This window comes from Saimiri boliviensis, chromosome 2, assembly GCF_048565385.1.
Source record: "Saimiri boliviensis isolate mSaiBol1 chromosome 2, mSaiBol1.pri, whole genome shotgun sequence".
Lineage (NCBI taxonomy): Eukaryota > Metazoa > Chordata > Mammalia > Primates > Cebidae > Saimiri > Saimiri boliviensis.
In genome coordinates, this window is record NC_133450.1 from 239,420,521 (window position 1) to 239,433,954 (window position 13,434).

A 13,434-nucleotide genomic window follows, 5' to 3' on the forward strand; every position below is an offset into this window, starting at 1 on the left:
TTTCACAGATGCTCAATAAATGCTTGTAAAATGAACTCTCAATATCTATCTTTGAAGAGAAACTATAATATAGATAATGGAAAGTCAATGCAAAATAGAACGAAATTGCCCAGAAATCATAAGATTTTTTAAAAGTATAAAAATTCAAATGTTTACATCTTAAAACATTTTAAAAGAGATTTTATACAACCTTTAAAAATTAAAAGTCTCATATGAAGTGAAATACTTCTTTGACCTCATGATATGTGCTCCCATTATATGGGGCTTGGAATAATCATGTTTAGAAACACCTTTTGGCCCAAAGCAGCATGAATCTAACCAACCCTGAATAATTTTACATTCTGATTGATGACAAATGAGCAACTGTAATTCAAAATTTAACTTAATAATCAAGTGCCAATGATATGCCTAGCAAGACAAGTGCAGGGCATGGATGGCCTTGTCACTCGTTATTAACATCAATTAGAAAATAGGTTAATATCCTGAGTGTTCTGGTACATTGAAGAACTTAGATTTTTTTTTTTTTTTTTAGACGGAGTTTCGCTCTTGTTACCCAGGCTGGAGTGCAATGGCGCGATCTCGGCTCACCGCAGCCTCCGCCTCCCGGGTTCAGGCAATTCTCCTGCCTCAGCCTCCTGAGTAGCTGGGATTACAGGCACGCGCCACCATGCCCAGCTAATTTTTTGTATTTTTAGTAGAGACGGGGTTTCACCATGTTGACCAGCATGGTCTCGATCTTTTGACCTCGTGATCCACCCGCCTCGGCCTCCCAAAGTGCTGGGATTACAGGCTTGAGCCACCGCGCCCGGCCAGAACTTAGATATTTTTTAAAAAGAAAATGTAAGACACGGATGGTCCTGTCATTAATAAACACTTCTGAAGGAGAAATAAGATATTCTTAGAATAACCAGTGAACAAGAGGACATTTTGGTGTTTGTGTGAGACTGAGTCTTGCTCTGTTACCCAGGCTAGTGTAGAGTGGCACAATGAACAAGAGAACTTTCTCTACTTAATAACTTGTCATCCTGATATATCTTTTTTTTTTTGAGACGGAGTTTCGCTCTTGTTGCCCAGGCTGGAGTGCAATGGCGCGATCTCGGCTCACCGCAACCTCCGCCTCCTGGGTTCAGGCAATTCTCCTGCCTCAGCCTCCTGAGTAGCTGGGATTACAGGCACGCGCCACCATGCCCAGCTAATTTTTTGTATTTTTAGTAGAGACGGGGTTTCACCATGTTGACCAGGATGGTCTTGATCCATCCTGATAAATCTTATAGAACACTTGTTTAACAAAGGAATAGGTGGTTATTCTGACAAAACAGATAACTATGTCATATATGACAGAAAACAGGATAATGTAATGCTAATATTTTTATAGACAATGATTTTAACATGAATATAGGCATGTCAAGTAGTACTTTAGATGGAGATGGCAGCTGGGTGTGGGAGCTAGAGGGCAAACAGAGCTACTGATATGAAAAGAGGAACTGAAAAGAACAAATTCATCAAAGAAACAGCATATTTAAAAGCAACGGGGAAAATTACAAAATGTAGGACTCCAAATGGGCCACTCAATTCAGAATCAAATGTAGTTACTATGAAATAGAAACTCTGCAGTATACATCAGAAATTGTGAAACAGTAATGATATTTACAGGTTTCAAATACTACACACCTTCTTCTCCCCCATCCATCCATGGTTTACTGCTGAACTTGTTTAGCATTCGATTCCTGACATTACATGGTTACTATGTAACCTTCTCTTCCACCTCCCGTCAAGATGGTTTAAGTTCCTCAAGGACAGGAACCAATTGTTCCTTGAACTGTCTTTATGGTACTTACTGAATAAATGAAGTACATTAAGATTTTACTACAAAGTCCTGGAAGTCAAGGAAAATATCCTGAAGTTCTTTAAGACTTAGTTTCTTCATCTATACCGTGAGGAGGAAGAAAAAGATGATATTCCAGGATTTTATGATACCTACATGAATATCAACTAGAAAATAGGTTAATATCCTTAGTATGCTGGCACATAAAAGAACTTAAAGACCTTTTAAAAAAAGGATATAAAATATTTTGTTTCAAGAATAAGAAACAACTGTATGCTGAGGATGAACACAACGGGCAGAGTTTAAAATATTGGTGTGGAATTTTTATTGGGAACAGAAAAAAAAAAATCTCCATGAAACATGAGAGTACATCTCAGGGAGTGTTTGGTAACTTTTAATCAAAACATATTTTATGTTTTGTTTATTTAGGAAAACCTCTTTTTTTAGTTCTTGACTTCAAGAGCTGTTTTCAAAACAATAAACTTCTCTCTGCCCGTCTTAAAATGCCCTTGCAGTACATACTACCTAGTATGTGTGTTTGTGTGTGTACATTATTCATAATTACGAAAAATCTAGTTTAGAGATATAATAATTCATTTCTTACGCTCTAAAAGTAGAAATTCCAAGGCATTTTTGATAAAGAAAACCAGAAATTTCTCTGAAAAGGCAACAGCAGTTGTATTTCAAGTTTCCTAAGGAAGAAAAACTGTATTTAAAATGTCATTGAAAAGGTCAGAGAAGTTCGCACCTCCAGGACGTCCCTTGTGAGACAAGACCCTTGGGACCTGAGTCTGAAGAGGTTATGGGCCCCAAATAGCTCTCCTTGATGCTCTTTTGATCCTTGAACTGCTTCAAAATATCGTTTGGCATTTTCACTTCCAACCACCACACAGTGAAGTTGCTAAAACAGAAAAAACACAAGATATTTTTGAAGCAGTTGCTCCAACAATATGTCAGAATTTCCTGGCATTCCCTGTATATACACAGCTTTAGCTGGAGCAGGCAGAATCTCCTTAGGGAGGAAATTTTGTTTTAATTTCCCTGGCAGATGTTGCCATTATGGTGAAATAATCATAATCCGGCCAGTCTTATTGAAGCAGAGATCTTATATTTCCTATTTTATCTATTTTCTAACAACTGAGTCAAGATAACATCTCTATGGAATATCCACCTGACATAAATGTTTAATAATAAAAGCATACATTGGAATATACTTTTCTCCTTTTTAAACTCTTATGATAACAAGAACTACTAAAACCGGCAGAAGTAATTACTATATCACTAAAGTTAAATTACAATCTAACGTAATGATACGATAACCACCTTGGTGTCAAACTAATTGTGGCTTGACTACATTGCATACTAACAGCAAAAATGCTATCACTGCTTTAAGAAACAATGCATCTTTGAAATGATTTTGAATATAGAAAGAACACTGACATGGAACATTTAAAAACATCATTTCAGTATTAACATTAATATGCACTCTCTATTTGCTGGATAGTTTACAAAATGTAATATAAATATGTAAAATTAAAATACAATCTGATTAACCCCATGTGTACTTTAAAATTTCTTGAAAGAAACAAAGAATGCACAGAATGGAAAATAACTTCAGTCTATTCATGGAGGAATTACATGCTTAAGGAGAAATGATGCTTAAGGGCTAGGTATAATGGCTCACCCCTATAATCCCAGCACTTTGGGAGATGGAGGTAGAGGCGGGCAGATCACCTAATGTCAGGAGTTAGAGACCAACCTGGCTAACATTGTGAAACCCCTTCTCTACTAAAAATACAAAAATTAGCTGGGCCAGGTGGTGGGCACCTGTAATTCCAGCTACTTGAGAGGCTGAGGCAGGAGAATCGCTTGAACCTGGGAGGTAGAGTCTGCAAGTGAGCTGGGATGGCGCCACTGCACTCCAGCCTGGTTGACAGAGCAAGACTCCGTCTCAAAAACAGAGAGAAATGCTTAACTATTGAGCTTATCATCAGAGTTCATTTGCACTGTAGTAAGTCACTCTAACAGCTGCCATTTATTGAACATTTATTACATGAATAGCATTGTATTTACATACTCATTTTATCCTCACAACCTTGTATCATTTCAATTTTAGAAATAAAAGAACTAAAATTTTTCTATTTTAAAAATAAAGTAACTTAAGTTTAGAGAAATTAAAGGACTTGCTCACAGCTGCTAGCTGAGAAGTATCACTCCTAGAATGTGTGCCTTGATTTGGCTGAATCTAAAGTTTACTAATTACTATTTACTATTAACTAACCTCTCACTTTCAAAATGCCCCTCTTAAAACCCTTAGGACCTTCTGGTATATAAAAGAAGGTTTAAAGAACTTACAAATCAACATACCAACTTGATCACTTTGATACCAATGTTCCAGAAACATGGGCTATAATCCTGGGAGTAGAGAATTACAGTAACAATTGATACAAGTAATAGCCCAGATACCTATTTTACCCTTGCTATTGAAACTACCTTAAATACTCAAATTGTCAGACTGCAGGAACTCTAACTATAATCACCAAGGTAATCTGCAGCCTTAATTTGAGTCTTTATAAGCTTCCTAGCAAAGTTTTATCACAAAATTTATAAAAATCACATTATTTTGTACTTATTTGTTTTCCAAAGTGGCTCCAGTAAAAGTGGAAATCAGGTGTTTCCATCTGTAGGCAATTAAAAGAATCATGTTAGAATTCAAGAGGGTAGGGGAAAAAATTAGTAATTAGATAATGGAACTTAGTTTGTAGCTTAAGAAAAATCCATGCAAAAAAGAAAAGTGCCTGGATCTCATCCTAACAAAAGACAAAATAAACAAAGAACATTCATGTTAACAAGTTCATGACCATTCTTCCATCCTCAAGCCCAGTGGCATGGCACCTTCCTATTTTTCTCTCTGACCCTTTGCTTCCTTACCATGGGTTATTAGGTAGTAGGGTCAGAGAAAGCAGAGAGGAAGGAGATGTGCACATCTGACCCTTGTTTAAAAAATCCTTGTGATTACATTGGCCCATCTGGATAACCTAGGTGCCTTGGGGATTAGGAAGTCAACATCTTTGGAAGACTATTATTCAGCCTACCACAGTAAAGAAGTGCAAAAAGAATGATCAGAGCAAGCAGAAATGACACAGAAACCACACTAATGGGTTCCCACTAGTCAAATATGAGACAATATGAACATCCAAGTAAATAGTGATATTCAATGGGTTGTAATCTATTACTGAAATAGGAAGCCATGAGACCACACAGATTAAACAAATAGAAGGGAAAGCTCATTAATGGTAGAGTGCCAAAGAATAATCCAGAAGGATTAATGGAAATAGACAAATCACCACCTGACAACCATTATAGTGGTAGCTGCTTCAGACAGGAATCACAAATGAACGCTAAGGCTGATGCGTCAGGTTTGATGAGGAATGGAATGAGGAACCAGCAGTCTCAGAGGATCTCCCCATAAACTACTTATCAATTACAAAGAAAAAAACAGGAATTCTGCAGTGGAGAAACTCAGCCGACACAAACTTGACCTGTGATCAAGGTTAACGTTAGGAACACTTAAAGCAGATCACTCACATGTGCTTTCTGACTGATGCAACGAAAACAGCACAGCCTCGTGCCGGTAACATTTGTGCCAATACTGCTTGGCCTGAGTCCGGACCTAGACTGAAGGACATCTTACACAAAGAAAGGCCTTATTCTTTAAAATGGTCAAGGTCTTGAAAGACAAAGAACACCTGGGTAATTACTCCAGGAGGAAGAAAACTGGAGACACAAGCAAATGGAGCCATGTTCCTTGATTAAATCCTGGACCAGAAAGGAAAAAGAGACATTGCTAGGACAGGTGGGGAAACTGAATGGGTCTTGTGGATTATAGCATCATGTTTTATCAATCTTAATTTCTTGATGTGAATAACTGCATTTTGGAGAGGAGTGTGGGGGGCGGGGAAAGCCAGCTGCAGAACAGTATATACAAGCGAGTGTTTAGAATGCATAAAACTTTTTAATGTATATATTAAGTAGGAGAGTATACTTCTTTTGGGGAAATACACACTGGTGAGAAGTCTTAAATGGCTCAGAAAAAGAATAATGGCTGAGAGAAAGAGAAAGCAAGTGTGTAACATGTCAGCAAATAGGGAATTAGAGTGAAGCTATTTGGGGGTTCTTTGTGCTGTTCATGTCATTCTTCTGCAAATACTTATAAATTTATAAAATTTACACACACACACACACACACACCCCTGACATGAGAGATGAATTTCTGAATGTCAAACTTTAGATTGCTTAAATGTTCCAAACCTGAACAAGCACAGCTGCTGTATAAGTGATGTTTATATTTTTAAAATGTATAAAATATCTTGAATGCGTTATCACAACAGATGCAACAAAAGATATCAAAATAAAAGCCCCTGAGGAACAAACAATACAGGTCGCTCCTTACTAGTCTAACCAGTGCTGTAATGTTTAGGTGCATCCTTCTAGACATCTTTCAATGAAGTTAAAGCTATTTATACATACAGATGGTCCTTTATGATGCGGCTATCTCTAAATAAACCCATTGTAAGTTGAAAATACCATTAGGTCTAAAGTGAGTTTTGGAGTTAGGATAGGCTTATCTGGATGTGACCCCATCGTAAATAGAGGAGCATACTTCATACACAAATAGGTTATCACTTTAGCACCATCATGAAACTGAAAAAATATGAAGTTGAACCATGTCATACATCAGGGACAGTCTATCACACAGAAAGAGTTTTATGTGTAAGCACATTGAAATGCTGTATATATTGTTCGGTAAATTGCTTTTTGGACTCATTAAAAAATGTCTAAGACATCTTGCCACATCAGTACACTTGATTTGACTGCAATTTAATTTTACTGTCACAAAGTAATATAGGTATCAGAATTTATCATTCTGTTACTGTTGGACATTTAGGTTGCATCCTTTGTTATTTAAACAAACACAAGCAATGCTAAATAAGAACCCTTGTCATCCTTCACGGGGCATATGCGACAGGATTTCTGTCAAGTTACGTATGGGGCCTCTATAATAACTACACTAGTTGTTTCTCAACTATAGAGTACGAGCATCTCTCCAATGCCCCAACCAACAGAACACCACCAATCTCCCCAACCCCGCAAAACACCTCAAAATATAATTTTTAAAAAAGCTTTTTCCAGAGTATTTTTAAATTGCATTTTAGGTTTGGGGTACACGTGAAGAACTTGCAAGATGGTTGCCTAGGTGCACACGTGGCAGTGTGATTGGCTGCCTTCCTCCCCATCTCCTACATCTGGCATTTCTCCCCATGCTCTCTCTCCCCAACTCCCCACCCCCTGCTGTCCCTCCCCTATTTCCCCCCTACAGACCCCAGTGTGTGATGCTCCCCTCCCTGTGTCCATGTGTTCTCACTGTTCAACACCCGCCTATGAGTGAGAACATGCGGTGTTTGATTTTCTGCTCTTGTGTCAGTTTGCTGAGAATGATGGTTTCCAGGTTCATTCACGTCCCTACAAAGGACATGAACTCATCGTTTTTGATGGCTGCGTAATATTCCATGGTGTATATGTGCCACATTTTCCCTGTCCAGTCTATCATCGATGGGCATTTGGGTTGGCTCCAGGTCTTTGCTATTGTTAACGGTCCTGCAATGAACATTCGTGTGCATGTGTCCTTATAGCAGAACTATTTATAATCCTTTGGGTTTATACCCAGTAATGGGATTGCTGGGTCAAATGGAATTTCTATTTCTAGGTCCTTGAGGAATCGCCACACTGTCTTCCACAGTGGTTGAACTAATTTACACTCCCACCAACAGTGTAAAAGTGTTCCTATTTCTCCACATCCTCTCCAGCATCTGTTGTCTCCAGATTTTTTAATGATCGCCATTCTAACTGGCCTGAGATGGTATCTCAATGTGGTTTTGATTTGCATTTCTCTGATGACCAGTGATGATGAGCATTTCTTCATATGTCTGTTGGTCTTATGTATATCTTCTTTTGAAAAGTGTCTGTTCATATCCTTTGCCCACTTTTGAATGAGCTTATTTGTTTTTTTCCTTGTAAATCTGTTTTAGTTCTTTGTAGATTCTGGATATTAGCCCTTTGTCAGATGGGTAGATTGCAAAATTTTTTCCCATTCTGTTGGTTGCCAATTCACTCTAATAACTATTTCTTTTGCCGTGTGGAAGCTGTGGAGTTTAATTAGATCCCATTCGTCTATTTTGACTTTCGTTGCCAATGCTTTTGGTGTTCTGGTCATGAAGTCCTTGCCTATGCCTATGTCCTGAATGGTTTTGCCTGGGTTTTCTTCTAGGGTTTTTATGGTGTTAGGTCTTATGTTTAAGTCTTTAATCCATCTGGCATTAATTTTAGTGTAAGGTGTCAGGAAGGGGTCCAGTTTCTGCTTTCTGCACATGGCTAGCCAGTTTTCCCAACACCATTTATTAAACAGGGACTCCTTTCCTCATTGCTTGTTTTTGTCCGGTCTGTCAAAGATCGGATGGTTGTAGATGTGTGGTGTTGCCTCCGAGGCCTCTGTTCTGCTCTATTGGTCTATATCTCTGTTTTGGTACCAGTACCATGCTGTTTTGATTACTGTAGCCTTGTAGTACAGTTTGAAGTTCGGTAGTGTCATGCCTCCTGCTTTTTTTTTTTTTTTTTGCGTAGAATTGACTTGGCTATGTGGGCTCTCTTTTGGTTCCATATGAAGTTTAAGGTGTTTTTTTCCAGTTCTGTGAAGAAGGTCATTGGTAGCTTCATGGTGATAGCATTGAATCTGTAAATCACTTTGGGCAGTATGGCCATTTTCACAATACTGATTCTTCCTAACCAAAAACATGGAATGTTTCTCTATCTGTTTGTGTCCTCTCTTATTTCCTTGAGCAGTGGTTTGTAGTTCTCCTTGAAGAGGTCCTTTACGTTCCTTGTTAGTTGTGTTCCTAGGTATTTTATTCTCTTTGCAGCAATTGTGAATGGCAGTTCGTTCTTGGTTTGGCTCTCTTTAAGTCTGTTATTGGTGTATAGGAATGCTTGTGATTTTTGCACATTGATTTTGTATCCTGAGACTTTGCTGAAGTTGCTTATCAGTTTCAGGAGATTTTGGGCTGAGATGATGGGGTCTTCTAGATATACAATCATGGTGTCCGCAAATAGAGACAATTTGACTTCCTCCTTTCCTATTTGAATACCCTTTATTTCTTTTTCTTGCCTGATTGCTCTGGCTAGAACTTCCAATACTATATTGAATAGGAGTGGTGGGAGAGGGCATCCTTGTCTAGTGCCAGATTTCAAAGGGAATGCTTCCAGTTTTTGCCCATTCAGTATGCTAATGGCTGTTGGTTTGTCATAAATAGCTTTTATTATTTTGAGATATGTTCTGTCAATACCTAGTTTATTGAGGGTTTTTAGCATAAAGGGCTGTTGAATTTTGTCAAAGGCCTTCTCTGCATCAATTGAGATAATCATGTGGTTTTTGTCTTTGGTTCTGTTTACGTGGTGGATTATGTTTATAGACTTGCGTATGTTGAACCAGCCTTGTATCCCCAGGATAAAGCCTACTTGATCATGGTGGATAAGCTTTTTGATGTGCTGTTGCAATCAGTTTGCCAGTATTTTATTGAAGATTTTTGCATCTATGTTCATCATGGATATTAGCCTGAAGTTTTCTTTTCTTGTGGAGTCTCTGCCGGGTTTTGGTATCAGGATGATGTTGGTCTCATAAAATGATCTGGGAAGGATTCCCACTTTTTGGATTCTTTGGAATAGTTTCAGAAGGAATGGTTCCAGCTCCTCTTTGTATGTCTGGTAGAATTCAGCTGTGAACCCGTCTGGACCTAGGCTTTTTTTGGGTCATAGGCTCTTAATTGTTATCGGTCTATTCAGGGTTTCAGCTTCTTCCTGGTTTAGGCTTGGGAGGATGCAACTGTCCAGGAATTTATCCATTTCTTCCAGGTTTACTAGTTTATGTGCATAGAGATGTTTGTAATAATCTCTGATGATGCTTTGCATTTCTGTGGAATCTGTGGTGATAGCCCCTTTATCTTTTTTATTGAGTCTATTTGATTATTCTTTTCTTTTTTATTAACCTGGCTAGTGGCCTATTTTGTTGGTCTTTTCGAAAAACCAGTATTTTCTATCTCTAGATTATGAGTGTGGTTAAAAAGATCTTGTCACATATATATTAACCACTTGCATTTTTTTTCTTCAGTGAAATGCCTATTATTTTTTTTATTGGTTTGTCGGTGATATGGTTTGGCTGTGTTCCTACCCAAATCACATCTTGAATTGCAGCTCTCATAATTCCCATGTGTTGTTGTGGGAGGGACCCAATGGGATATAACTGAATCATGCAGGTGATTCCTCCCATATTGTTCTTGTGGTAGTATATAAGTCTTATGAGATAGGATGGTTTTATAAGGCGAAAATTCCTTTTGTTTGATTTTCATTCTCTTTGCCTGCGTCCATGTCTTTCACCTTCTGCCATTATTGGGAGGCCTCCCCAGCCATGCAGAACTGTGAGTCCATTAAGCCTCTTATTTATAAACTACCCAGCCTCTGGTATGTCTTTATTAGCAGTATGAAAACAGACTAATAGAGAGGAAGTTCTTAATATTCTGCAGATGCTGCTCTTTCATCATATACATTGCAAACATTTGTTCCTAGTCTATCTTTGATTTTGGTTTGCAGTTCCTTTGTCATACAGAAGTTTCATACAAAAACACAGTCAAATTTGGCCGGGCGTGGTGGCTCATGCCTATAATCCCAGTACTTTGGGAGGCCAAGACAGGCAGATCACGAGGTCAAGAGGTCAGAACCATCCTGGCCAACATGGTGAAACCCCGTCTCTACTAAAAACACAACAATTAGCGGGGCATATTGGCATGCGCCTGTAGTCCCAGCTACTCAGAAGGCTGAGGCAGGAAAATCACTTGAACTTGGGAGGTGAAGGTTGCAGTGAGCCAAGATCACACCACTGCACTCCAGCCTGGGCAAAAGAGTGAGATTCAGTCTCAAAAAAAAAAAAAAAAAAAAAAAAAAATGCAGTCAAATTTACAATTCTCTGTATTTCCCTTAGAGGCTATACTAGTGTCCCAATTCTGCTGTAACAACGTACTACAAATTGGATGTCTTAAAACAATAGAAGTATATTTTCTTATAGTTGTGGAGGCTAAATCTGAAATCAAGGTGTCCATAGGGCCAGGCCCTGTCTGAAGAGTCTGGGGAATAATCCTTCCTTGCCTCTTTCTAGCTTCTGGCAGTTTCTGGCAATCCGTGGCGTCCTTTGGCTTGCGGCGGCATCACTCCAATCTCTGCCTCCATTGTAACAGGGCATTATTCCTCTGTGTCCATCTGTATCCAGATTTCCCCCTTCTTATAAGGATATGAGTCAATGGATTAAGGCCCACTCTCATCCAATGTGACCTCATCTTAAACGCATCTGCAAAGACCCTACTCACAAGTAAGATCACATTCTGCCAGATATAGGTGATGTGGAGGAAGGCAGGCAACCACATTGCCAAGTATGTACCTATGCAACAATCTTGCATGTTCGTCACATGTACCCCAAAACCTAAAACGCAATAAAATATATATATTTTTAAAAATCACATTCACATGTACCAGAGGTAAGGACTTCAACCTATCTTTTGAGGGGAAAGGGCGCAACTGACTCAAAACAGATGCTTGGTTGAAGATTTTCATATTTATGTTCATGAGAGATAATTCATCTGTCATTTTCTCTTTTTGTAATGTCTTTATCAAGTTTTGGTATCAGGACTCTTCCGCCTTGGTGAAGTAAGCTGAAGTGTTCCCTCTTCCTCTGTTTTCAAAAGTATTAAGTGTTTGATAGAATTGACCACTGACGTCATCTGGGCTAGAATCTGTCTTTGTGGAAGAGTTCTGAATTAACAACTCAGTTTCAAGCAGCCTGGGTGACACAGTGAAACTGCCTCCACGAAAGTAAAAACAAAAATTAGCTGGGTGTGGTGGCATGCACCTATAGTTCCAGCTACTCGGGATGCTGAGGTGGGAGGATCATTTGAGCCTTTCAGAGTTCTGGGAGCCAAAAATCTGAAATCAGTATCACTGAACTGAAATCAAGGTGCTGGCAGAACCACATTCCTTCTGGAGGCTCTAGGAAAGAATCTACTACTTGCCTCTTCCAGCTTGTGGTGGCTGCCAGCATTCCTTAGCTCCCGGCATATCACTCCAATCAATGCTTCTGTGGTTACACTGTCTTCTCCTCTTCCATCTGTGTCAATCATCGTCTGGCTCTTTCATGTAAGGGCACTTGTGGATAATCCCAGATAATCCCCAAATCTCAAGACCTGTAACGTAATTACATCTGCAAAGATGCCTTTTCCATATAAAGTACCATTTACAATTTTCAGGGATTCAAAATTTATATTTTTGAGGGCCAGTATTCAGCCTACTATAGTGCCTTTTTCAAAGTGTTTATTTTCCTAAAATGTTGGGTAATTATTTTTGGCTAGGCTATTCATCTGCCTTTAAATATTTCACATGCTTATCTCTGTCTACTGTCATGCTTATTTGAAATAAGGTGGAGGGTGCAAGTAATTAGTCTTCTGGGCAACAGGAGGGACTTTCTTCTGAAGATTAGAAAAATTTGGAGCTCTGTCTTGCTTCTTTGCTTCTGGTACTTCTACTTATTATTCTCACTTGACAGTAGACACCTCTGCTGGCTGTAATTTGGTCCAAATAAGGTAAGACTGTAAGGGCTAAACCATCTTGCTATACCATCAGTGATACAAAGAGGGCTCTGCCCTTAACCCAAGGTTCCTGTCTGTTTTAGTATGTGCTGACTCTAAGCTTGGAACATCCAGAGGCTGTACCTACCTTTTCAGAAGTCTTCTTCTGACGGAGTTTAGCTTGGCTTCTTCCTTCAATTTGATCCCAACTTCCTTTTGTCTTTTAGGACTCCTTACAATTTTCTTCCTTTCTAACAGTTTTAGTTTTTCTTTAAGAACATCATTTTTGGACATTCCCCCCCAAAAGACGGAAGGCCAACCAACCTGGGAGGCTAGAAGGTGTGTGCCATTTGTACCATTGGTCTAAATTCCAAACTATCTTTAAACCGGATTTAATGCCTTTTCCTTACACGATTGCCATCTTCTTTATTTGTGTCATATAAAGTTCTTAAATTACCTCATCTTCTGAAGCCTGTTTTATTCTATACTACTGTACAGTATCTATTTTATAACAAGACATTTTATTTTGGAGTCAGATGAATAGGTAGAAAGAAAATGTATATAGTAATGGACTGAAAAAAATTACTACATAATTGATGAAAGACTCTTACTTGTAAGACATCTAAGACAGTACTCAAAAGAACAGCTCCTAAGACGAATAACATCCCACTTTTTCCCAAGGTTAATTAAATAGGTCAGAAAAAAATAATTTTCAAGTACTTGTACCATACAAAGTATGACACACACACACAAAAGATGTACAGTATATTATAAAGCTAAAAGCTTTAAGACTAAACAAAAACTTCTGTGTACAATTCTATTTTTAGAATGAAGAAAATAGCATAAATTTAAGATTGGATCATTCTTAGGTTAACTACCAACACATGT

General features: G+C 38.5%; 1 protein-coding gene across 8 annotated transcripts in view; it reads right to left on the bottom strand.

The window, feature by feature from the left end:
* The window catches only part of ERCC6L2 (ERCC excision repair 6 like 2), a 201,719-nt gene that overhangs the window by 68,465 nt on the left and 119,820 nt on the right, over positions 1 to 13,434 (bottom strand). For 7 of the 8 annotated variants that reach the window (XM_074395602.1, XM_074395598.1, XM_003938171.4 and 4 more), the window contains one exon: positions 2,574 to 2,726. The exons of the other annotated variant lie outside the window; for it this stretch is intronic. In XM_074395602.1, coding sequence (XP_074251703.1) covers positions 2,574 to 2,726 — 153 coding nt within the window. The remainder of the gene's footprint in view (positions 1 to 2,573; positions 2,727 to 13,434) is intronic. 8 annotated transcript variants of the gene reach the window in all.